Source organism: Semicossyphus pulcher, unplaced genomic scaffold (assembly GCF_022749685.1).
Source record: "Semicossyphus pulcher isolate SPU_LCO1_2020_fin unplaced genomic scaffold, fSemPul1.0.p SCAF_8, whole genome shotgun sequence".
Lineage (NCBI taxonomy): Eukaryota > Metazoa > Chordata > Actinopteri > Labriformes > Labridae > Semicossyphus > Semicossyphus pulcher.
The window spans coordinates 18359975-18387074 of NW_027211759.1; the positions used below are offsets into that span (position 1 = coordinate 18359975).

Below are 27100 nucleotides of genomic sequence, written 5' to 3' on the forward strand. Positions count from 1 at the left end.
AACAACAACATCTCCATGCTAGTGCCCCAAACTTCCATCCCTGAGTGATTAACAGGCAAAGATGAAGAGCCCTGTTTACCAAGTAGCTGTATCGGTAGGTGGTCCTTACTGTGTGTTTTTGAGGATAAAGCAGAGGCAGAACCACGTCAGGAAGATCTGTAGCTGGAGCAGTAGGGATGGGTGTCGTCTGGGGTCTCAGCCTCACATTACGGGATGCCCTTTAGTATGAAGGAAGACCGTAAGAAAATAAAAACAAACAACAAACTCTCTGTCCAAGACATGATGCAACTCTTCATGCTACGTTTCAAGAAAGGGTGACCATAAGGAAAGTTGTATACCTATGACAAAACTTTCATTTCCATATCTATATACTTTTTTCAAATTTCAAATATATATATTTTTATATATGTATATATATAATTGGTAGAAATGAGTAAACTATTGGTGGAATAAATTTAAAGATTTCTCTCTGCCTTCTATACTAAAAACCAAAAACAGGCGCAGATTAATTTATTACATTTCCTCTTTGCAACATTGTCTTTTCTTCTGAAAGCTATATTTCAATACATATATATCATATTATATAATACCTATATATAATATTCCCTTTGGAAAACCAAAAAATTGATTATGAAAAAAGCCACGAGTGTTGGTTAAACATTCTCCAAATATTATAGATAGCACAGTCTGGATACCAAGGCGGAGGGGTTTCTCCCATGGTTTACTTTGTGGAGCTCCACCTCTGGGCTCGAAAGTCTTCGGTTTAAAAACAACAGCAGGTATAGAGAAGACACACCTGTTCAGAGCTGTGTCAACACTATGTCCATAGTCCTGTGTTCATCATGATGTTCTCTGTATAAATATTTTGAAAGGCAACTGAGCTTTCTGTCTGGAAAGAAAAAAATTCATCCTCCTCCTCCTTTACTCGAACTGCAAAAGGCTTTCAGAGGCCTACGAGATGGAGGGATAGAGGTAGAGAGGAGAGGAGGGAGTAGTGAGAGAGAACGTGTGGGTGTTACTCTGGGAATAACTGAAGCTTTCACAAATCAAATGTTTTAATTGGAGCTCATGCGATTCTCCTCGGCGAGAAAAGACCAGAGCCCGTTTTGAGGTCTGATCCAATTGGCCGCAGGCAAGGAGGGGGCCAGACCCAAAGGGCCGAGTCGAGGGGGGCGAGTGGATTGACTCCTCCTCTTCAGTGCAGTGCCAAGTGCAGGGTATTAATGCAGAACAGGAACGTAAAGTGTGGCTGAGGACCACAGGTAAACATTTGTGATGCAGAACGTAAAAGCAGCCAGAGTAAAAGAGGAGTGGTCCCTAATGTTTCTCTTTCATATCTTGCAGGTCTTCATCTGTTGCTGTGCCTCAGGGCAGGGGTCAGCTCTCTAGCAGCATTTTTAGTGCTCGTTCAATGTTCATGCGGTGTCCGACGCGCGTCACTCCCAGCTCTGCAAAGTCATCCTTGGTCAGAGCTGGGAGGTGAGAGCCTTCGATCTCATGGTCCTGAAACCCTGCTCTGTGCTCCCCCAGATTGATGCTCTCCAGCCAGTCTCCCACGTCGTACTTATTCCAGAGGTGGAGGGGTTTCTGGTGGAAGGGTCGGAGGGCTAAAAGTGGGGACCCCAGCCCAGGGGAATGGGAAGGCGATGGGGATGGGGAGCGGGAGCGGGAACGGGCGCTGGAGCTCCTCATTACAAAGCGGACCTCTTTAGGCTCCTGGGGTAGGCTGAGGCTGGAGGATTTGAGGATGGTTTGTGGCGGTGTAGTCGGTGAGGTCGGTAGGCCGAAGCCTGAGAAACGTCCAAGAGGGTCGCCCCGGTCAGGGGAGCCTGAACCTGGGCTTGGGGCGCGTCGGGTGACGGGGTAGCGGCTACCAGGGCGGATGGTGAATGTGGTGCCATAACTTCTCTGAGAAATGGTGTGGAGCTCGCCTAGGCTGCTGAAAAGTCTGGTGGAGACAGACAGAGACAGAGAGGGGGTTAACAGAGGAGGTGAAGGTGAACTGAGTGAGAATATAGAAGACAGGAGACATGAATAAACCGCTGTAAGTTCTGCCGAAGTTTAAGTTAGTGAAGGCTCGAGGTTATGACTGTTAGACCAAGCTAGCTTGCTCACGTCACAGCAACATCAAAGCAGCAAGCTGCACTCAGTGGTTGAAAGATATTATAGAAAGAACAGATATAAATCTTTTAACTACTCAATAAGATGACATAAAGTAGGACTCACATCTATAGTTCAATTATTACATTTACTATATCAGGAGCTATGTGTTTGCATGTGAGAATACCATTTGATGGTAGTATTTCCCTTAATCCCCATCCTATACTTGTCCCAACTGACCATGACTAAAAGTCTTTTCTCCAATAATAAATTACATCAAAAGCCACTTCCTGCCAAGGCGTACACTACGCTTCCCTGAAATGAACCGCAAAAAGCAGGAATTACATTTAAATTACAGTATCAAACAGATAGTGTTTTACACTGAAACTGCATATCTGAAAGCACTCAATTTATATAGTAAAAACACGCACACACACTCATGCACAGGCAGCCACGCGCACGCACACGCACACGCACACGCACGCACACAATCACCTACATTCTTATGAGTAGAATTTTATATCTGGTTTTCAGCTATGCACTGCACATTGCTCTTCCAAAGCTCGGCTTCATTAATCAATTGAACAGTTAGTTACCTTTGAAGTGCAGCTAACATAATTCACTGCGGTAGGTTTACCATGTGGGGAATCTCAGTGAGCAACCGACCCAATCTTACCATCTGCAATATGAGGAAGAAGAACTGTACTAATAATTCAGATGCTCCAGTTTCTTAAATGCTCGTTTATTTACCTTTTCACATCTGACCCTCTTTTTAAAATTAAGGAAAACAACTTTGTGAAGAAGTTAAAAAGCGTCCGATTAGCTGATTAGTACACTACTAACACATGGAGGAAAGGATGGAGAGGAAAGAGAAGAGGGATGGATAAGAGATCAAGGCTGACACTAGCTTAGCGCAGGCTGGGAGAGATAGACAGAGAGAGAGAGAGAGGCCTAAATGTGGAAAGAGTTTGTGCAATGGTGTCTGATGTATTCATGCATGTTAGCGGGTGTCTGATGTACAGGTGTGGCACATTTTCTCCCTCTACTGCATGTGTTTGGAAACTTTGACATGGGACTAAAGAATATAATGGAAAAAGGGTAGCTATAGGCAGCGCACAGGCTGGAAAAATGATCAGACTACAGGGAGCCGACGGGTATGAGATGAGCTCCATGCGCACTTACACAGTCGTCCTGCCCTCCTGGGCGCACAGTCAGTTCTAGACCAATCAGATCAGAGCAGCAGGGCGGAGCATGCAAGGTGAGCAGAGAGAGAGCAATGGGAGAGAATGTTAGCATCACTCCATGAGACGCAGCCTGCCAACCAGCCTTAGAGTCCGCATCAGCCGACTCTGCTGTCTTTCCTTAGTGTATGTGTACAGTGTGTGTGTGTGTGTGTGTGTGAATGTGACAGCAAGTACATGTATGTGTCATTGTGTCTCTAGGTGACTTTAACATGACAGACAGCACAGTAGGCCTCAGCACTGAAGGTCTGACCAGTGGGCTACATGAGAGAAATGAGCACACTATTCACATATCAAACACTTCACGAGCTGGGTTGTAACACTGCACAAACAAAGAAAAACAAACAACAAACAAACCAAAAGGCGGGCACACTGGTCCTTGACTTTTGTGGTTATTTTTGTACTTATTCTGATATTTTGTGGACTAAAATAACTATTAATGTTGTTGTCAAACATACATTAATACAGGTTTTGTGCACGTAGTAGATGCGTTGCCCTGTATTCAAGGGATAGTTTGTGTTGTCCAATCAAAAAATACAAATAGCCCAATATTCTGTTCTGGCACGGTTTTAGGAACCTTCAGTGTCCACTGAGCATGACAGTCAGGGATCATGGCCATCCTCAACACAATCACTGAAAAACAAAACAAAGTTATGCAAATTACATGAACAGAGAAGAACAAAAAAACAAAACAAAGGGCACAACTGAAACAAAACGAGATGTCTAAACCACCCAAAGCTCTGATACACAGCATGTGAACATGGTGGAACAGGAGAGACAAATTACAGCAGCATGTGAGGATTTAAATGGGGCACACAGTGGATGGAAAAGTGATGCGATAACTAATTGAGGGTGCTGGGATGCCTATACAGTAGGTGAGGTGAAACAAATGCAGAGGCAGCAAGAGAGAGAAATAATGGTGTGCATGATCGTCTTCGTCACAGCCGAGGGCAATCAACTGTCAGGATGGATATGGTGGGGATGACTTTGATTGCATATTCTCTGAAGGTGATGAGCCCAATCAGAAGTGGGTGTTACATGAAATGTTGAACGTGATATCATGGTCACCTTTTTCATCAACAGATCATGTTGTTAATGAGGGACAGATCAATGTTGGAACAATGGATCGATGCTGAATTTAGCTCAATGTCTCGCGGTGACTTCATTTTTCCTTTCATGGTCACACAGGGAATGCAAAGTCTTAAATAATAATGAAAAATGAGCTCATAGCCCAAATTATTCTGGTAACAGACAGCTATTACTATTAATAGTACAATACTAATAAAGGATGGGACTGCAAAAAAATGCTTATGAGGCTTTTACAGTAAAGAAAAATCTATGCTTACAGAATTGTTTTCATTTTTAAAGCACTACATTTATGGAGGAGCTGGAGGTAAATCCTGCATCCAAGATGTCCAGAAGCAACATCAAGAAGTGGCAGCAGACTTCTGTTGACACAAAACTACACCGTCACTCCCATGAAGAGGACAACAGTTATGGTTAAAAAAAGCTCAAACGTTTTAGAAGGTAGTTTTGTAACTAATTTAGTTGACAGTTGGATGGAAACACAAAAATATGAGGCACTTAGGTCTATGTTGCGTGGAGTCGGTCGGCTGCTCTTGCTGACATTGATACGATGAGGGGGCCGTGAAAGAGTCTAAACACCTTCTAAAATTCAGCTTGTCCCTTCAAATTTTTCAGCTCCTCTTAATCAACAGTGAGCATGACAGAACATTCTTCCACCCTCCTTATTCACAGGAATAGAAATTAGGACAGGGAAGAGAGGAGACACTGCATCTGAAGAGCTCCTACGAACTCCTGTTCTCTTTGAAATACAGATTCTCATCTTAATTGATACTTTACTCTTTTCACCGACTCTCCCAAATAGTGAATTAAACAAACATCACTTAAAGTCATGTAAAACTACAAATGACAATCAAAACAGCAGCAATTTTCAGATGTCAACTTCCACCCAGCCAAACCATAAAAACACATCCAGCCTGAGGCTGTTTTAAGTACACATGAGGAAAAATACTCTGAGTAAATAAAACAAGACTGACTCCACCATTTATTTCACAGTTACTCCACCTCACACCTCCACCATGTGGCACCTCAACACCTTTGATACGGTAATCTCGTCATTAACATGACTGTTAATGCCAAGATCATGAGGGGATGGTTTTAACATGACACACCATTATAGCCGTTCATGTTCAAATATTTGTGAAAATACATCCTTAAGACCTTGAAGTTATCACTGATATTACAGCAGGATGGGCTAAGATGATAAGAAGGAAACTACAGTTTCTGGTCTTATCAACTTTATATCAGTGATGCCTGGAACAAGCAGTGGATGTATTATTGATTATTTGAACAAGGACTCAGGGAGAAGCTGAAGGAGAGGCTGTAGGGTGGCTACTAGCAGGGTCATAGGTGTGAACCCAACAGTGGGAGTGTGTGTTAGAGATGAGGAGAGGCTTTCAGGAAATGCATGCCTCCAAGCCCTGTTACCTTGTTTGCACCACTACACATATACACTTGTACTTCAAACCTAACCCTAACCCTAACAACTACATGCCTAACATGCCAGTGACTCTAATTTTAAAACCTCCATGTAACCATATTCTTTTAAACGTAACCGTCACTGAAAACTATTTTTCACCTGAACCTTAAAACCAAGTCTGAACCCTCAGACTGCGTGCAGTACGAGAGGAGCGGCCTAAATGACCTCACTTTCAAGGTCTAAAAATCTGATTGGTTCCCACAGCAATAGCTACAAACACACACATACAAACTGCACAACAATAACTCGTTGACTACTACTGTCTGCTGTTCGTACTTAGCATTACTTCACAGTAGGCCAAGGAGTACAGCTGTAACTATAGAAACAAGGAGCAGTTTAGACACCCAGACCAGAGGCATCACTTGTAGTACTGCTGCACATTTCCAAAATCAATAATCCTTCTTTAAAAATGGATCCTTCTTGAAATTAAAGTGAAGAAATCTGTTGATGCAAACAAGGTAACAAATTACAGTTAACATAAAATACATAAAACAAAATGCATAAAAGGGTTGTTCTCTAAAATGGCATTAGTTGATAGGCTTGTTAGGAAAAATATATTTAGAAAAAGCTTAAGTTTACCCTAGGAGCTATAACCTTAAGGTTTACTCTCTTCGGTGTCCTCACATCTGCAGAAATGATAAAGGACTTTATTGTACTGATGGTGTGAAAAAAAGAAACCCACAGAAAATAGACAAAAAAACAGCACTGTACATCAGATGCTTCAGATAACCCTGGTGTTGCTATGTGAGAGGCAATTTTGTCTTTTCTGGACTCATGTTGCAACAACAGTTGTTACACTAATATTGTCAGGGAAGCTAATGCTAGCAATGCTGGTTACCTCTAATCCCATTATCCCTGAGCATCACAGTAGACTGGCTTAAACATGGATTCATTTGCATAATTTAAAATGATAGTAAAACCACATAAGTTAATGTACAAAGCTGTCTTTTATTCAGCCTTAAAGGCTTGTTACTGCATGAACCATGAGGGATTGACCATTGTAAAGATGTAAATGTATGTAAATTAAGAGTAAGTTAAGATGCTGATAAACAAGAGAATAGAACGTATTGCCTGAAAAATATGCACAAAGTATGACTCTCCTCTCTGAGACTGGGCACTGGAATCCCTTTAGCTTGCCGACTCTGATGTCTCAGCCACCGTATGAGTAAAATATATGAATGAAGCTTGAAATCATTACTTTTAATGTGACCATCTGTTTTGTCACTTAGTGTTTCATGAAATTTTGGAGTACTCTTACTGGTTTTTCTCTTACCTTGCACCTGCCACCGGAGACTTCCTCCCAGGGTCAAGTGATGCTCCCAGCGGTTCCTCTCCCAATGACCTAGTGTCTTTATTTAGCTGCTGTAGTCGTGAACTGAGCTCCCCCATAACAGATGGTTTTGCTCCGTCGTCTGCACCCAGACCCAGTCCCAGTCCACCAAGATTGCCCAAACTCCCAATACCTAGCCCCACCCCTGGCCCGCGAGGCTCCACAGGGTCCCCCCAAAGCTTGGACCTCCGCTGGAAGAGGTAGCGCGGCTTGGTGGGAGCGAGTCCAGTCACTGAGGCTGAACCACCTGGGGGCAGCCCAGCTCCTCCGGCTGCAGCAGCCAGAGCAGCAGCCTGTTGCTGTGATAGCAGCTCGCTGTCAGAGCTCTGCTTCAGCAGAGGGTCCCTGAAGGTGACGGGGCCTTTACCTATCTGGGACTTGAGTCGAGGCTTAGGAGGCACTGGCGGCTTGTCGAGCACAAAAGTCTGCCCGTCGGCATAGGAGGTGTGCGTGGTGTGTGTGTCGGCAGGCTCGCCGCTTTCTGAGGACAATGTGGACATGCTGGAAACCGTGGAGACGGTGCTGGTGGTCTCGAGGTGGTGGTCTCGCTCTCTCTCACTGGAGCTGCGGGTGTCAGCCTCCTCCACCCCCGAGTCAGCTGCAGAGCCAGACTCGCCCACCTGTGGGGGCTCCAGTGGGTCAGAGGGCTTCCCTGAGACAGCTGCTGCACTGGGTGGAGGTGGGGGCTGGGGAGGCTGAGGCTGCGTAGGGGTCACGGTTGGGGTTGTTGGGGTTGAGGGAGTTTGGGGTGTTGGTGTTGTAGGGGTGGTGGGAGAGGAGGCAGGTTTAGGTGTGGACACTGGCGTCCCCTGTGCCTGTGCCAGCAGCCCGTTAGCAAACTCATCTGGTGGTGGAACAACTCCAATCTTGCGTAGCTCCTCTCTGGTTTCTTCATCACTGGAGGACAACATTGCAGGGGGCAGGGTCACTGTGTAGGGGTCCACATCCTCCTCTGAGCTTCCCTGAGCCAGACTCTTCTCCTGGGCTGGACTGGCAGGACGCTGAGTTTGAGGCTGGGCCTGGAGCTGGGCCTGGGAGACGGTAGGACTTGGGGATTTAGCTCGTGGACTTGGAGATTTGCTGGGCTCTGTGGACGTTGGGGCAGGTGCCTGTTCTAGTTCTGAACCCACCCCAACAGCCTGGCCATTACTGGTAGCATGGACCATGATTAGCCCCGCTGTCTTCTGCTGCGATGTATCCATAATACTAATCAACATACTTTTTTTATCCTCTAGTCTCTTCTCCTCCTTCCTCTCCTCTACTCTGGCCTCCATCTCCTGTCGGAATGATACAGAGGATGGTGATGAGGCCCACTGTGGTTTGGTGGGCTGGGGAACTAGAATTGATGCTGGGGAGGATCCAACTCCATACCCCACTGCCTTGGCGCTTTTAGGTGAGAAAGGGGGAGATGTTGAAGCCCCTTCCCCATGTGGAGACTCTTTGGTCTGAGGGTCAATGAACATAACGCTTTGGCCTGCCCGTTCCTGTTTAGTCCTAGGCTCTGGGCTACCAGTAGGGGACTGGCTCTGGGAGGTCAGTGCCCTCTCCCTTGCGGCCAGCGCAAGAGCCAGTGGAGAGTTTGGGTCCAAGGGCTTTCCTGTGAGCGGATGGATAAAGGTGGTCCCACTGGGCGAGGGGCTCAGGGCCAAGGCAGGGGGAGGCAGCTGTCCTAGCTCTCGAGTGAGCATCCGTTCATCGATGGAGTGAGACTGAGTTAGAGAGGGGGAATCTGAGCTGGTGGGAGACGCCCCCTCCATGGTCCCAACAGAAAGGAAGACAGTGGATTTCCTCCGTTCTTCTAAGCGACGCTCACGATCTTTCACTGCTCCAGCAATTGCAGCAGCGAAGGGGCCCTTAACATCCCTATGAAACATCATCTCTCCCTGGGCACGCAAACGCTCTCGCTCAGCCATCAGCTGCTGCTGGTAGTAGTCTGCACGGCTGGTGTGTGTGTGCCCATGGGCGTGTGGGTGTCGTCCTGAGGGTGAGCTCTCTCTGGAGTGGGCAGCGGCTAAGGCCAAACTAGCTTTTTCTTGTGCATCTTCCACCTGTAGTAAAACAAGAACAAAAATCAACCAAGCACGCTGTACTAAAGTGAAAAAATGGATAAAAAGAGCATCCCAATCATGCAACCTACCTGTAGTTGTTTCACCAGGGGACTTTTCTTCCTCTGGGGCTTGGTGGGGGTGTAAAGTCCAATGCTAAATTGACCCACATTAGCATAAGGGTTGTCAATAACCCGACCCTTCCTCTTGATTCGCTCAGGTGGAGTAGCAGCAGAAGGACGAGGAATTTCTGTGGGTTCTACAGGTAGATGGGAAGAGTCCTGGAGGATTATCATAGAGCGGGCTTTCTTCTGTCTCTCGATGTGTGTGGCCTGCCGCTGGGCGGCCTCGTAAGGCAGGTCCAAAGAGGAGGGCTTGAAACTGGAGCGTCCTCCAGGCTCATGACCCTGACTCTGGGTCCTAGATGGGGGAGGAGGGGGGCAGAAGGCTGGTGGAGGACCAGTGTCTAGGTAGTATGGAGGAGGAGGAGGTGCCATTTGTGGAGGGGGAGGGATGGGATGGGGCTGTGAGTGGTCTCTGAGGCTGTCTGTCATAGAGGAACTGCGGGGAAACCTGTGCTCGGCTGCAAGGGCGGACAGACGATCCTCCTCAGTGGCACCTGATCAGGGAGGGGAGAGCACAGATGACCTGGTGACGGGGAGTAAGCTCAAGCAGAAAGGATCATTTTAAACCAGCCTAGAAGGTCCACAGCTGCTTCATGAGAAACACACCTGCCATCTGTTAATCTGTGAACTCACACAGTTAATCATGTATCAGGTGTATCTCTAACTAGTATTGACTTACTCTAATTAGTTCAACATTCATTTAATACGTGTAGTTGAAAACAAGAAAACTGTTTAATAATCCAGGGAGCATCAATAATATATGTGTAAATCTACTTTTGAAATAGGCTGTGGCCTTGAACATCTGCTCTGAAAATCTGTTTTTGTGAATATCTAATAAGAACATCTAAGTCCTGATCTGTAACTTAAAATATGTTGATGGGGCTGCGGCTTCATCCTCAGTAGCTTCTACTTGTGAACCACTGTCTTTGTTGCTGCAGTGATGCAATTTACAATAAAAGAATGAAGCTTCCTTATCTTATATTGTACATGTCAATGTGTTACCTATAAGCATACTTTACATAAGATACACTATCATTCACCTGATTTGAAAATGTACAGGATGGGTGATTGTTTTACCAAAAGACTTGGTCCTGGACATCCCCTTTGGTACTGGTATGTGACCTCTCTCAATGCCTGGATGAAGAGCTCCATGTAGAGTCATCCCTTGTCTCTCAAACAGTGACTGCAGCAAAACAGAACCGAGAATATACCTTGTTATTAAACACTGTTTTAATGCCAGAATACCACAACAAAGTAGCAGTGCACAGGTATATGCGTGCTTGGGTTTGTGCAGCGCTGTGTATCCCAGGCCTTTGTGTATCTTTGTGTATGTCAGATTGAGTTTGACTGCATGCCAGCATAGTGGCATATGCTGTCTGCCAGCGTGCTTTGTGTAGGTGCACTCACACTGATCTCTGCTGGTGTTATTCTCCTGCTGGTAGGTCGTTGTTTGACAGTGGCTGCTCTGTAATCTGCCTCCAAGGGCTGAGAACGCAACATAGACTCTTGGGAAGCCAACATCTCGTCTAGTCTCTCTGTTGAAAAGGAAAAGAGCCAGAACTAAATGCTGGGGGCATAAGACCAAGGAAATGCTGTTGCTAACACAGTAGAGAATACAAATTGTGATTAAAAAGGCATCTCTAATATGAAGCTACAGACTACAATATGAGGTCATGGTACTATGGTACTGTACAAAATCACTGCACTATCTCAATACAAGTTCACTGTGTTTCCTTCCACTAGGTAGTGAGCACTAAGAGTTGACAGAGACAGACAGAGAGAAAAAAGACAAAAAGTGGAGAAAGATATATAGATATATTTTTCAAGTGTTCTGCTCTAATCAACTTCTGAAATTGACAGAGCAGTGATAAATCATCTTTATGATGTTCAGAGAGGTGTCAATTTCTTGCCTCAGACTCACCTCCTCTTCTCCTCCGAGCAGAAGCTTGGTGGGAAAAAGATTGAGTCAGCAGTGGAGGGAAAATGACAAGAACAAGCCAACAGATGTGACTACTCTAAAAGTTAGAGACAAACCAAGATTTAATGATAAAGGGAAAGCAGAAATATGACAGAAAGGAAGAGGGAGAGTGTGGAGTTTGCATGCCAGCTCTCTGGCACTCACCCAGTTCTTCGAGCTCAGCGGTCATGGACTTAGAGCGCAGAGTCAGGGTGGTGCTGGGAGCCCTCTTGGGTGGCGGGGGAGCTGTGGAGAAAAGGCAGGGTGTTGAGGAAACAACTGAGGGGGACGAAGATCCTTTGGCTTTGCGGCTCAGTGCTCTCCTGGCATCCCCCAGGCGACCAGCCCATCCCATCTTCGCTGCTTTGATCTGGTCAAGTTCATGCGAACTGGACGCCTCGCACTTACTCAGGACCTTGTTCAGGCTGCGGTTGGAGCCCAACTTCTTCATGCTTTGTTCTCTGTAGCACCGACTGCTTTTAAAGCACTTGTCAATCTCTCTCGCAGCCTCTCAGTTTTTTAGTCTTTGTGTTGCGAGAATTCCTCTCTGTTGAGGAGCCCAAAGGCAGTAAATGAACAGCGCAGTCCTTTCTGTAACATCCCTAGATTTCTGAATCCTACCATAACACACAGAGCAGAATTTATCCGCCAAAAAAGGCAGAATGAGTAAAATGAAGGTGGCAGGGAGAGGGAGAAAGTCGTCCATCTTACTTTTAATATGCCGTCTGTCTGGAATTTAGCAGGTATGCATCAGACAGACAGAAACACACACACACGCATATCCTCCCACATGAGGGACCACATGCAGATACACGGGGAAAACTCCCTGAGGGAGGACATAATGACATGTGGGCTGACAGATGAAGAGATGACAGTCGATTCAACAGCTAAGGAAAAAGAAGCGCTGCAGACTGTATCCCCACAATCCCATGGGAGCTTAACAATACTGCTATACAGACAAGGCAACTGGGCTGTTATGCTGTCACGAAAAGAGGTAATACACATTTACCAAATGTTAGCTCCGGATGCTAACTACAGAGTGATAAGTTTAAACAAAAGGCATTAAAGATTAGGTCTAAATAAACACTGTAAATAACCAAATTAAAAATAATGTCATGAAATGCCATGCAGTCTAAACACACATCCTAAAGCCACACAACAGCATTCCAACACGCTATAACAAGCTCAAGTTTTCTAACAAAACCCCCACGATACAACAGGATCAGCTCACTCTCGAGATCAGCGACTGACAGCCAATGCACCACTGTAGAGCGATAGATCTCTAAATCCCACACATGTCCATGTGGCTTACTAGAGCCTAACCATCCTGCTGTCATCAGCAGCTGCAGATCTAACGCTCACACGCGATTCTGGGTACAGTCCATATCAAACATCTTCATTTCCCAGCCAGCCTGCACATTCTGGTACAGTAGCAGGGAGCAGAGGAGATGGAGGAGGATGGGGGAAGAGAGAAACAGAGTCAGAGAGAGAGCGCGAGAGAGAGGGAGAGGGAGAGAGAGGGAGAGAGAGAGAGGGAGAGATGCTTTTGCTGTAATGTAATGCTTAATTCAAACATGCAGTGTAGTCACCATGGCAACGGTGGCAGTAGTGAGGCCCCGCATGGTGCAGAGAGTGTGTGTGTTTTGGATGTGTTTGCTTGCAAGTCTCTAAGTGTGAGCGCATGCGTCTGTGCAAAGGTGCGGCAAAACATGAGGGGTATATCCCACTGGAGGAGCAGCTGGGCGGTGGGGAGGGCGGGGGGGTGTACAACACAGCTTAGGATGTAAAAATAAGACATTAAGGTTCGTGTTAAACAGGAGGGAGAAATCCTGTTCTCTCTTATCTCTGAAAAACTGAACATACTCCATCTTGTCCACAGCTGTGCACTGTGTTTTAGCTGATTTGAAAATGTTTTCACAGGACGGACGGACCAAACACAGACAGTAAAAACTGTATCTGTTCCCTAAAATATATTTGTATATAGGTGGCTTGGTCTACACCAGGGGTCTACTAGTAGCTCGCAGCGTGGATTTTTTTAGCTCACCAAGAGGTTCACAGACTCTGTACAAAAAATCCGACAACAGTAAACGCACCTTAAAAGCCTCTTCCCACTTCAATTCAATCCCCCACTCCCTCCAATACAAAATAATAGGATAGGCCGATCAGCTGTCAATAAAAAACAGTGATGCTCCTGGCAAGTTTGTCAACGTCTGAACCTAACCAATCACAGCAATGTTGCAGCAACAGCATCGACAGGTCGGGTCAGTTATGCTGTACGCTAGTTGAGGTGAGGAGTTTGGTGCTATTAGCAAGCCTGTAATGCAAGTAGCTCTTGGCCACTTTCATTTTTTCAAAGTAGCTCTCATATGAAAAAAGGTTGACCCCTGGTCTACCCAGATGCTACTAAATGATGGTAGATTTTTACAGTGTAACTCTACAGTCTCTATGATCCTCTCGCTCTTCTGCAACTACACCGTGCTACTTGACACTACTCTAGAGAGTGTAGCCAAAATGTAAAATAGTACTGAGTATTTAGTGTTTATAGTTATCATACTAGATCCCATGTGAAACTGACAGAAGGTGGTACTGAGAGAAAAAGGCACAAATCTGCATGCTACTTTAGCACAAAGGACAACACTTTGGATTTATCAACACACAGCACAGGTGGGCCTCTGATATTTCAGTGCCATGACGGGGCCATAGATTGCCCTCCTCCCTCCTCAAATCGCCCACTGGCTCAAGAATTTTTCTGCCCAGCTTTTTGTTCTAAATGTTTCAAACCACAATGCAGGAATCTTCCCAATTACAGTCTTGTATTTCTACCTGACTCTTTCAACCATCGTCTGCATATCTGTGATCTCAGTAGCTCAGACAAAGGCAGTGACAGGCAAGCTTTGAAGAGGAAAACAAGACAATGGCTTTGAGAACAAAAGCACAAATCCAATTCTGCCTGCATATTATACAGTATTTCATATAATGCCAATATGTCTGCACAAATGTCCTAATACTCTGAAATCAAGCAATAAACTCCATGATTGAAAAACAAAGTACATTTTTAAATGCTGACATTATCCATATCAAGTAAAGATAAAACTCGAAGAACTACTTGAAAAATAACGGGCGATGTTCAGAGACTTATTATAAAGGGTGACATAAGAAAAGATACAGAGATAAAAGGGGGAGCAAGAGAGATTAGGAGACCATACGGCCCTGAGTAGCTTGACTATTTGAGACAGTGCCGTCCCAATGAAACTGGGTCAAAATCATTTATCACTGTCTCTACATCTCAATAATCGCAAGGGAGGTGCACACACCACTCTACCACACACACTCACACACAGTTGAAGTGTACACAGTCCTGAGGTCAGAGTGCCAGGACTGTGTGGGAGCCGAGTAATGGCGAGCTGTGGTTGACATGGAAACTACATGAATTTACAGCAGAGAAACGTGGTAGAAATAGACAACGGAAACACACACATTTTCCCAAATCCTCGTCCATGCCTGAATTACATTGCATGTTCTTTAAGCCATTACTATATAACTAGTGAAACATGTTTTCAAGTTATTGTTCAAACATTTCCAGTGATTTCACTAACTGTACGTAGAGAAACCTTTACCTTTCTTACGGACGACTTCCTCAGTCTCAGGTTTCCTCGAGACAGACACCACCTTCATCAGCAGCCTGTTGCCCCCTTGCCGGATCAAGGACACCACCTGCTTATGGCCGACCTTCACTACATTCACGCCATTAACCTAAGAAGAAGTACACAAAGACGGAATAAGAGGTGGATGTTGTTTTTCCCATCCCGAGCACCATATTTACCTTGTTGTGGTAAAGCAGGATGGGATACTTAACATGATCAAACTTCATACTCAGATTATTTTGTGCAAATTATGTCTATTCGTTATCAATCTTCTCTGTCAATCTATCTCATTATTTCAAGAAAATAGATTATTCTTATAACTTCATATAATACTGCAAGGATGAACAACTTTCATTTTGCATCATACCCATGTTGCAGTATCCAAGTGTCTTCAGTAATGAGACAGATACAGGTGAACAACAAGCAACAACAGGTGACAGGCTGTCCTTAACTCACCTCAATGAGGAAGTCTCCCGTCCTCAGACCGGCCCTCCAGGCCACTCCCTCCACATCCACAGACTCCAGGTATTGCAGGGCAGGGAACGCTGGGGTGGGGGTGAACTCTTCAATGGGCGTCTCAGCTGAAAAAGAAACAGAGAAAACCCGTCCAGTACAGAAATGTGAAAATTAAAGCTTCCTTTGATTCATTTTTCTCTTTATCTATTTGGATCAGAACACTACAACAAAACCACAAACAGAATATAAATTACTTATTGTTGGCTGATGGTTTAAATCAGTTCTATTTTATTTTAGAACAACTCCCACTTTCTACATCAGTATCTTCTTTTAAAACACATTTGAAGATTTATTTTTATCGAAAGTGCTTCTTGTAATTTTGTAGTTTTATGTATTTATTGTTTCTTTTAGTCAACCGTTGTTTGAAGTTGTTATTTTGTACGTCTTCCTGTTCTATTCCTACATTGTTGTGTATTTTATTGTTGAGCTTTAAAGTTTTGCAAAGCACTTTGTAACGCTGGTTTTAAGAAGTGCTATTTAGATAAACTACAGTTATTATTATTATTGTTATATTGTGTTGATTTTTCTTTGTTGACTGAACAAATATATAAGAGTATGTAAGCGAGGACCACAAGTAACCCACTAGTTGATGTACTGCTGTTGTGCTTTGCTTAAACAATATAATTGATACCATAGACCAGGGGTCTCCAACCCTCCTCCTGGAGAGCTACCTTCCTGCATGTTTTAGGTTTCTTCATACGCAGACCCCTGCCATAGGCTGTATAAAAAGATGGACGACATGACAGCTCCCCAAAAGTGAAGTCAAAACATTTGGAGTGCCCCCTGCTGACTGGCTGCAGTATAGGTCATAAAGCCCGCCTCCTCCATGTTAACAGATGGGACATGAGTCAAACTATAAAATCACAAGACATGGCAAATACTTTCTGTCATTATAGTCAGTTTGGTAACACATGAACTCATGAACATGAATGAGTCCTTATGAATATTCTATTAGATCTTATCATGCTGATTTACGTCCAAGTGCTAATTAAAAAGTTTATTTTTAATTAGTTACTTGATGCTATAAAAAGGATGATTGACAGCTCTGTTGACAAATACGGCTCCTGCAGCCGATCTGTTCCGGATTAGCAGAGTGGAGGAGGAACGGCGAGAGGAGACGTAACTAAAACAATCACTACGGTCATTGAAGTTTCCATAAACGTGAATAATATCTTCATGCTTCAGACCAACACAAGAAGCTGTTCTTCTGTTGGATACACAGACATGAGGGGTCTTTTTTTCCCGGTAAGGTGAACGTGTGTTTTGGGTAGTGGAAAGGGCGGGACGGCAATACTGCTGGCTCCACCAGCTTGATCCATACTGCGCAGACTCTGGCTCCAAATGCGCAAGATGCCTGCGCCCACTTCTGGGGGTATTGTGGCTTCAGTTTTTTTCAATGAGAGGAGATGGAGATGCGTCGTCCATCTTTATACACAGTGATTGATTGATAAATATATTTGCATACAGTCACATGCTAGCACTCTTCACAAAATACACACACACACATTTTATTAGGTGTGAGTGCTACCGGAAACTCCATTGAATCTTGGAGCGAATCCAACTAAATCAGTGACACATGAGACGTCTCAGCGGACCACTGACTGATCTGCAGTGTGTGTGTGTGTGTGTGTGTGTGTGTGTGTGTGTGTGTGTGTGTGTGTGTGTGTGTTTAAGGGTACCGGGGAGTAAAAGACAGAGTGAGTAAAAGAGAGCGGGGTGAGCCAGGATCCATGGTAGTGAGTGATGAGGCAGTAAAGCACATTCAGACTCCCGGCAAGGTGCCTGAGAAGGGTTGCCATGGTAACCAGCCTGAGCAGGGAGCTGGCACGTGCAGGAGTAAAATGAATCTGTGGCGGTGGAGATGAGCGGGGAGGGCGATTTTTGCTGAAATTCGGAAGGTATGAAAGTGATTGCGTATAAATATTAGGAAGGGAGAATGTATTAGAAGGAAGGATGTGGAGGAGGTGAAGGAGAGAAGAGAGGAGGCGAGGAGGAGCAAAGATGAGAGGAACAAGAAAAGGAGGGGAGAGAGGAGCGCGTCTCGACTGAAGCTGAACGCCATGTGTGGAGAACAGATGGGACAGCTAGCCGACAGCTCAGCCAAGGATGACGCCACCAAAGGGGCTGCGCGTGTTCAAACACACACACACACACACACACTCTCACACTCACTCACACACACACACGGACGCAGAAGCCTGAGTGCATCTGAGTATACAAGCGGAGTGTTGACCAAAGCAGGTCGTGTTGTTGACTCACACAGTAGCAATACAGACTGAGCCGTACTCTGACTCAGATCAACAAACTACTCCTCATTTCAAAACTATCACACGCTGAAAACACGTAGGTAGTGAGTGTGAATGACTTGGCAAAGGTGTGTGTATGTGTGTGTTTGTGTCTCACCTTTGGCTCCCCGCAGGACAAAGCCAAACCCCTCGTTCTCTTTCTTCTGTAAAACAGCATTCTTCTCCTCTATGATATAGTCACTGTCAAGGAGAGAGCAGAGGGAGAGCAGGTATGAATCAAACACCATCATCACTGAAAGAGAGAGAGGGGTCAGAGGGGGAGGGGGTCGACAGGTGGGAGGAGATGCACACACACACACACCTGTACCGCACTTCTTTTCCTGTAAACCGATCGAGTTCAAAGCCACACAAGCGACAAAAGCTCAGGATGCTGTACTAGTATTTTAAGATAAAATAGAACTTTATTAATCCTGATTCTAGCACCTGATTTCTGGCACAAAATAAGTGATACAAAAACACAACTCAAATATAAGTGAAATATAAAATATAGAGTGTATATGGGTTAAATGCAAAGAGACTAATAGGACAACAATAGTACTATAAGATATTTACAAAAGTAAGCTGGGTAGAAAGTCGTGATGGCAGTTACATTGACAGTCGTATTGGCAGTGATATAAGAAGTAATAAAATACTTATATTGCAATTTTGAGGGAGAGAAGGAGAACAGAGTGAGAGCGAAAGAAAGAGACAGAGAGTCCTTGTGATTGAAGTGTCGTTGGGATAAGAGAGAAACAATTTTCTGCCTGATCCCTGTGATGAGGCTTCAGCTGGCGAGGGAGTGGAGCACCTCTGTTAAAAAAGCCCTGACAGAGACGGCTCAGATTTAATTTCATCTACTGACTAATAAAAGAGAAGAAATATGAGGCAAGTGAGTAAGTAAGTGAGCGCTTCTTACGCAAGTGTCGTAAAGGTTTCGGCTGTTAGTGGTGTTAACCTGTGCTTATAGTCTGCACACATTTCAAGCCACACATCCATGTCAAAAGCTCGTTAGCCTCACAAAAAGCAGGGTTAGTAACGCAGTCTTGCATTGCAGGCTGGATGTGTGTGTAAAGAATATGCAGCCCACCTGTCCTGTCATCAAACTGACTGGGAAAGTTCAGTATCTGTAACGGTTTCTATCTGAATATATGCTCGGGAAAGATGTGGACAAAGGGAAGGGATAAATGCAGGAGAGTCAATTACTTTTTAAAAAATATAAAGATGGCTTGAATATGCTGCAACTTAAATATAAACTATAACCCAATTTGATAAGTGTTACTTGTATCCTCCATTGTTTTCACTCTGCACTGTGACTGAGGGGACTGCTGCCAGGTTACAGCCTGAGCACCTTGACAAAAGTTCTGAATTCATTTGTGATTTAAGCATTATCATCCGGCCTCCCAGCAGGCGGCTGATGTAGAGGGCTGGCGTTCAGGCTGTGGGTGGCTGCGGTCTACATTAGCTTAGTTACACTCCACTATCTCAGACTTACCAGGGGAACACAGAGCTCCTGCTGCTGGAGCCAGGAGAGCCAAAACAAACCTTTCTGCAGGAGGGAGGTCAAAGGTTTGCTTTCAGAAAAAGCTATCTATCCACTTTTGCAATTATTATGCACAAAAACAAACCAGTGTGGTTTAAGAGTCGCTAAGATGTTTCGTTTCAGTCCCAACCCTTTTATCCACTACGCTTTCATCTCTGCTTTGCGCCCAAATATGCTCCATTAAGGCATTAAGCTGACTGTCCTTGTTCAGAATTTCAAGACATTTCTCTGAAGAAAGACTCAGAAATTAAAACGGTGTTTCCTGAAAATAAACCACTCCTTTGACTATAAAAAGTCTAGTGTTCCTCAGGCTGCAGCTCAGATATCAGATCACGTACATTTGCAATGAACTCAATATATTTCTGCTCAAATGAGGCTTTTGCTGGCATGTGCATGTGGTATTTAACACAGACATTCAGGTATTGCATCAGGCCCTTAAAATGTCACTCTAATATCTGTAACTACACAGCGAACATTTTACTGCAGTACCCCAGGAAAGCAAGAAAAACACTCTTTATTCAAGTAAAGGTCTGAACTTAACTGTTAAAGGTAATACTACCTCTCAGTTCAAAAATCAAACATAAACATACCACGTAATGTATTTAGAGTATCACAGGCTGTGAAAATGCTTTTAGAAACCAGAAGCTCTGGTAACAAAGGAAACATTTATTCCAACTAAAACCGAGAATAAAAGAATCTAACATTTTATAAAAGGCTGAGAAAGTGGGTGGAAACAATACTCTCTCAGAATAGGCCTGTGTCTCAATCTGACTACATTTGCATTATAACAAAACCACACGGAGCCTGCTACTCCACTCTCAGCTTACAAATCTGATTTAGAAGAAATGGAAAACAACATTTTAAATACTAGCTTGACACAGGGATGGAAAAAAGAAAGAAGGAAATGGACTAAGAGTCAAAAAATGAAACAGAAAGCAGCCTGAACGAGGAAATCCTGGAAGAAAATCAAAAAACACAATGAATGTGCCTAGTCATTCATGGAGAGTACATGTGCATGTAGACTGCACGGTGCACTGATTCACATACAGACCCATAAAAAAGCCTGTAAAAAATGTTATGTAATACAATTTTACACACGTTTTACACTGTGAACTGAGCGCACTGGCAGCCTTAAGCCTTTAGATGGCAGCAGCTGCACAAAACTCCACATGAACCTGAGTACTCCTGTTCTGGTAAGACAGCAGTGATATGACTTACATCGAGCAGTGCTGTTTACACTAATAGACCTGGCATCCATATAGCCCAAGCATGCTTAGAATGAGAAAGAGGCTGGTACCTGTATGAGGTGAAGTTGTCGTAGGATCCCACAGTGTAGTGTCTGAACAATCTCTTAGTGCGGTCCTCTCGAGTCTCTGTAACACAGATCAAATGTCTTTTCAGTTAATCAGGCCACCAGACAATATAGTACTTCAGAGCTCTGCACTTATATCCTCTCATTATATTATATGCATCAAAGGTGGAAAGCATCTGGAAGGCTAAAAAAAATGATAAATGCTTTCACATTCGGTTGAAATTAAGCATTTGAGTTTAAATTCAGTTCATCTGCATTTTTTTGTTTGCATAAGTACACCTGATTTTAAAGACAAGCTGGATAAACTGTGGACACCTGTTTGGGTTTACCTATAACAAGGTCTTAAACATTTTGACTAATCATTATATTATTACCATATTATCATATTATACATTATTAATGTTCTGATTTCATATTAAATGCTCTCTCTCTATTATGCACACACATGCAGTGCAGTAGTGTCCTGAAAGCAAGGTCAGCCACAGTGTGTGCTGTTCCTGCTGCATTTTGTCCCAGAATTGAGTAAATTGAGTAAATGAGCTGAGTCTAGAAAGTTTGCAGAAAAACACTGTTTGAATCTGACTCTGGAAGAACAAAGTTATTGAATTAGATTCAGTTTTGCTTGTGAATGTTTAAAAATGGACGGAAATAGAAAAAGCAGTTTCCCCTCCAGCTCTGAACACGTTAATGTAAATATGTCAGCAAAAGATCTCATTCAGTTAGCAGAGTGACGGACTGATTAAGCTGCCTCAGAGACGTAATTATCATTAAAATGCTTTAATTATCATAATGCACATAATGAGTATTCATACATTCCTTCAACCTTTATCTCAGTCTCAAAGAGTCATTGAGGGCATGCACGTATTATTAATGCCAAGAAAACTTTAAAAACAGAATAAAAATGCACACAAGAAATAAAATAATAAAGTAAATGAATAAGCAGAAAAAAACAGTTACTTGCTGGAATGAGTCAGATGACCATTGGTCTAGTTTGATAAGGAAGTGAATTATGATGGTAAGTTTCCAGTAAGGGCTTATATAAATGAATAACAACCAATGTCTGTCACATCTTACTGTAAGTGATGCTTCATCAACTTTGCATACAAGAGGCAATGAGTAATACCTTTTAAAGCTAATAAACCTCAGGGCAGAGTGATGCACTGAAACTAGTGGTTTAAGATTGGAGGCAGAAAACATCCATATAATGCAGAGCAGACAAAGAGCTTCAGAGTAGCTCTGTTTCTGTAAAAATATCTTTTTTTTTGTCTTTGTCTTTTTTTATGTGAAATCTAAAAGCTCCATTTTTGATCCAGCCAATAAGAAAATCATAACAGCAAAATACTTCTTTTAACGTTTATCTTTTAAAGAGGACAAATGCACAAGGTTTGGACCCAGTGTGCACATTATGTGTGTGTGTGGTTCCCGTCAGCATGTGGGTGGATTTATCCTATGGGAGTGCTGATAGAGATCGATGCCCTCTCCCCATCCCAATAATACACTGCACCTTCACTAAAGAGCAATCTGCTGACTGCACACCCCAAACGCCTTTCAGGACACACAGAAACTCTTAATTGGGCAAAGCTGCGAGAACGAGGGCCGTCCTGCTGCTGATGTGACACACACGGCAGGAAGCCACAAGCCTGTCTTCATGTCACTTCTTACTGTCGGCGAACTAATCAGGATATAGGTGAAGCTGTTTGAGAAATCCTGTATATGTGTGTATGAGAGTGGAAGAGTGGGAAAAGGGAAAGAGATCAAAGTAAGCGAGCAGACTTCAAGTGGCTGAAATCCTCAGATCCACTTCAGCCTGTCCATCTGCCTGTCTGTGTGACTGACAGCCTGTCAGCCGAAAACAACTTGAAGCTCTGATAACTACATCCACTGACAATTGGTGACACACCAAAAGAGCAAAATGAAAATGTTAAAAAGGATTAAGCAGTCCAATCCACATTCTCAATTATATGCTTAACTCTGAACCTTCATCCTCTGCTCTTCCTCGCTCACCTGCCTATTTGAACAGTGTTTGTTTTTTCAGTTTTCATTCTACAAGAATCTCAATCGCCCTGATTCGGACACATTCATTTGTTTTAGCAGCATGCTAAAACAAATTAATGTTTTCTCTTCCCTTGCTACACATGGCTCACTCTAACAAGCTCCATCTCTTCCCACAGCAGGAACCTCCATCAGCTGGTCAGTGAGTTACTTCCTGGTCACCGGCTGTGATGAGATGTAAAATTAAAAAAAATACTTTTCATGATCCAACCCCCGTCTTTGGCGTCAAATCCCTGTCAAGTCCCACAAGCACACATGAGATACTCGCGTGAGGATGTAGAAGAGCCGCGCATGCGAACCAGTCACGCACACATATTATATTTTGCGCGCTCTTTTGCAGCATGAGTGCAATATTGCAGCCTGTGAGGAGGAAACTGTTTTGAGCATGCGCAGAATCGGATCGCGTGCGACTGTCTTCCCAGAGCTCAGTGCTGTCCTGCTTGCAAAAACTTTTACCTGTGCACCTGCTTGCGCGTGAGTAGTTTTTCATTATTGGCAGTGAGTGGGCAGGGGTTAAGTGGTGACGGAGCACCTCAGCATTAAACTGTTTCCGGGTCCAAGCTGCTACCACTTCTCCTATTTACAACATGACAGTGCTGTTTGCCTCCCTGTTTTAACCGTTCTAAGTCTAAAAAACACCCTCAGTTTTATACGTCTTTATACGTGTAAACTTAGTTAAAAACAGTTTTCTCCTCACAGGCTGCAAATCGGCACTCGTGAGCAGAGAAATGTTGCACGCGAGAGCCCTTGCGAAAATAACATGCGCCCACGACCCCTTTAGATCCCTCGCTCGTGCAATTTGGCAGGGATTTGACACCATACCTGTCTGTTTAATGTTGCATTCTGGTTATTTCTAAGGATTAATATCCACAAAGTGCCATGCCAACTGTCATGTGCCGATATTTACAGCACAGCCATTAAAGTGTTGGACAAGTTGTTTCAGTTTTCAGTCCATCAGGAGAGGAATTGTGATCCTTTCTAGAGTCATGCCTTTGGTGCAGTGTTTAATCATACAGGGGGAAATTCAGCTTGACAAAGCAAAAGAGGCATTCGTTTCTCAGCATCTGCATTCAACGTACGCATGTCTTATATTTTCTATTCTCAAACATCTCTCACTGTCTTGCTCATACTTTGCTATCAATTACTGCTCCCTCCACCTACACACAAATGACGAGCAGCTGCTGTTATTGGAGCCGGATCTCTGAAGGGTGAACAAAAGCAATTCTGGGAAATTCACTGAACTTCACAGTGTGGAAATAAAAACCTTAAGTTGTTTATCTGAATTGTTATTTTTTTTCTGAGGAAATCCCTGTGGAGATAAATTCCCCCTTCAAGTGGATGAGGATTTAGTTAAGAACACCAACGCAGACTGTGAATGAGATGTGTGATTAAGAATAAAGCTGAATGGATGTTTCTGAGACGTTAGCGTTGATCAGGGGAGGTAAGGGGGCAAACAGAGGTGATGGGTTTGTATTTAGGGTGGGTAAGAGAGTTACTCTGTGTCTGCTTTAAGTGAAGGAAGATGTGTTAGCACTAGTTGTCAAAGGGAAGTAGTGATGAAGGAAGAGGAAATTTACAAGAAGAACGTTGTAGATGAGTCAGCACACATGCGCTCATTCAGCCTCACTCATCATTAAAAAGCCCTCACTTCAAAAAAGGACAAAAGAAAATCAGCCAAATGCTGGATAACTTCTGCAGCTGATGAGCATGAATGAGTACCACACAGTATTTCGTGTCTGAGTTAGTATACGCATGTGTGCATGTGCGGTATGTGTGCACCTGTGTGCCCACCATGTGATACCAGATGCGGTCTAAGAGTGTGAAATGCAGCTCATTCATCACAGCTGTCATCTATTTTGTACAGCCCAGGAGCATCTAAAGGCAGGGCTCTGATAGCACAGATAACCTAAACTCCACTTCCATCTATCACACACACACACACACACACACACACGCTTACACAGAGGCAGGGAACGAGAGACATGGCAAAGAGGGTCCACTGTAAGTTAATGCTGTTGTTTCAGAGAATGTACATTAGGAGGGTTTTGTATTTTGGTTTGTTTTTGGGGGGGTTGTCGTTCTTGTACAGGGGGCTGTTGTTCAGCACCAGATGGGAATAACACAATGAGAGATATCTTCCAATCTGCACCACAGCTAAAACAGCTGGGCTGTCAGGGAGGAAGATAAGCACACGAAGATTCGAGAGAAAAACGACAAGGCTGAATGTTACACAGTGAACTATTTGTAATGCAGTCATCTTACAATCAAGCATATAAAAAGACCTATTTTGAGCACTGTGGCCAAAGTGGTATTTTTATTGTCCTTCTTCAGCATACAGTAAATTAAATAAAATAATATTGAGCTGTATTATTTGTCAGACAATAAAAAAGTACAACAGCAGAGTATTTTGTGATCACACAAAGGGACAAAGCAAGAGAGGAAGGGAGGATGTAAATTTCCCTCTGAGAACATTGTGAGGGAGGATTGTGTGAGTGCACATCAGGACGCAGCCTGATGTGCACTCAGAGTCTGGTGAGAATGGCATTTTCATTAGACTGTGGATGATGCATCTGGTGATGGAAAAACAGATGGCGGTAGTGGTGTAATTAGAAAAACAATGTGTCGCACATGAAAAGAAGAATGGAAAAATTTAGTCACAGCTTTGAGCTTTCAAGGAAAATAACTCTGTATTGCCCACAAACCTCAATTGACAAGGGATTTCAGGGAATCGCAGTGCTCAAACACCTTGTAGGAAGCAGTTAGGACAACTGATTTAGCTAAAGTAGGTAGTTTTAGCAGACTGAAAGGATTTTTCATAGTGAATTATAAAAGCTCACAATTTTTGCCTTACAGAAACAGCTGTTTCTTTTGCCACCAACAAGAACCACATGACTATAAATCCATCCATCCATTATCTATATCATTTATCCTGTTCAGGGTCATGGAGGTGCTGGAGGCAGGGTTATACCTGGACTGATCACCAGTCAATCACAGATCTGACCTTTCACCCTCACAACTACGGGCAATTTTAGAGTAAACAATGGACCTAACGAGCATGTCTGTTGGAGGAAGCCGGAGTACCAGGAGGGAACCCACGCATGCACGGGGAGAACATGCAAACTCCACACAGAAAGACCCCCTAAAGCCGAACCGGGATTTGAAACAGGAGCCTTGCAGCTGTGAAGCGACAGTGCAAACCACTTAATCCTCTTTTTGTTTTCATTGTTTCTACACACTCATCTGTTTTATTAGAAAACAAAAGAGTTAAAACTATAGGTTAAAGGTATAATAAATAAAATATAGCCTTTTACAAATATAATATAAATCATCACTTATGGGCCTCTATACATCTATAATGGTTTCCTGAGCCAATCACAGCGTATAGGTGAGTAAGAGTTCTGGTTCAGATTAGCAACTGGGCCCCATTCAGACCGGCGAACATGGCTAAAGAGCGAGGCAGAGTTGGCCTTCTTTCTGTTGGACAGGTAGGTGCCTCAAACCGGGTAGGACAAGCTAATCGGCGGTTAGCGTGCTAGCGCAAAGGTAACCGTGATGCAGTCGGTGTTAGCTTGGCGGGGTGCGCGTGTTCTCGCACAAGATAGTGAGGGTGAGCTTATGGTGAATGTCATGTTGACAAAGTGCAAGGAAAAATCCTACGTATTATACCTTTAACTAAACTAAACTTGTTCGCTTCATAATTTCCTCGCAGCTCTGATACGTTTCACTAACTTATCTAAATTCAAAATATGGCATTGATTTAAAGCTTCTTCTTCTGTGGTATAAATGGTAACTCATCCATAAAATGTGAAATAAGCTGTTTATTCTTGGAGGTGATAGCTGTGAACTGCGCATTATATTGGGGATGAAAGCACATTCAGCACATCAGGCTCTGTGTCATGCTGTAACATTGCTGCTCTTTCTGCCACTCTGTTAAACCCGCTTCATCTCTGAGTTCAGCTGTAACAAATGTGTCTTAGCCCCCAGTTGCCTCTCCATTCTGGAAAGATTGTAACACCTTCTCTGTCCTTGTCTGAAGGACGCAAGACCCACATCACACATACACTGATGCACGGAAACAAAAGCCAACTCAGACACACACACACATAGCGTCTCTGAGCCCTCCTGATTGAGAATTAACCTATGCTGTTTACCACTGATAAGAGCTGCAGACAAACATGCACACACTCTCACGCAAACACACACTTATCAAGTGAGCCTCATTGACTTTTTAATTCTTTCCTTCCACACATCCTTTCTTCTCTTTTCTTCTTCTCTCTCTTTTTCGGCTCCTTTATGTTGTTCACGTTAACCTCTTAAACCAGGTGTAAAGAATATTAAGCAGGGGGCGTAGCAAACTCTGAGGGCTCCGAGCAGCTTGAATACAAAAACT

General features: G+C 43.8%; 1 protein-coding gene across 1 annotated transcript in view; it reads right to left on the reverse strand.

The window, feature by feature from the left end:
- Positions 1-449: 449 nt before the first annotated feature.
- Positions 450-27100, reverse strand: part of shank3a (SH3 and multiple ankyrin repeat domains 3a) — a 143777-nt gene continuing 117126 nt past the window's right edge. Inside the window, exons 14-27 of the mRNA XM_069685922.1 lie at positions 20644-20719; positions 17925-18007; positions 15462-15586; positions 14979-15114; positions 11527-11607; positions 11326-11349; positions 10812-10939; positions 10482-10587; positions 9372-9898; positions 9172-9282; positions 7951-9087; positions 7368-7845; positions 7178-7307; positions 450-1948 (exon numbers count right to left, since the gene is read on the reverse strand). Coding sequence (XP_069542023.1) covers positions 1378-1948; positions 7178-7307; positions 7368-7845; positions 7951-9087; positions 9172-9282; positions 9372-9898; positions 10482-10587; positions 10812-10939; positions 11326-11349; positions 11527-11607; positions 14979-15114; positions 15462-15586; positions 17925-18007; positions 20644-20719 — 3713 coding nt within the window. The 3' untranslated portion in view covers positions 450-1377. The remainder of the gene's footprint in view (positions 1949-7177; positions 7308-7367; positions 7846-7950; positions 9088-9171; positions 9283-9371; positions 9899-10481; positions 10588-10811; positions 10940-11325; positions 11350-11526; positions 11608-14978; positions 15115-15461; positions 15587-17924; positions 18008-20643; positions 20720-27100) is intronic.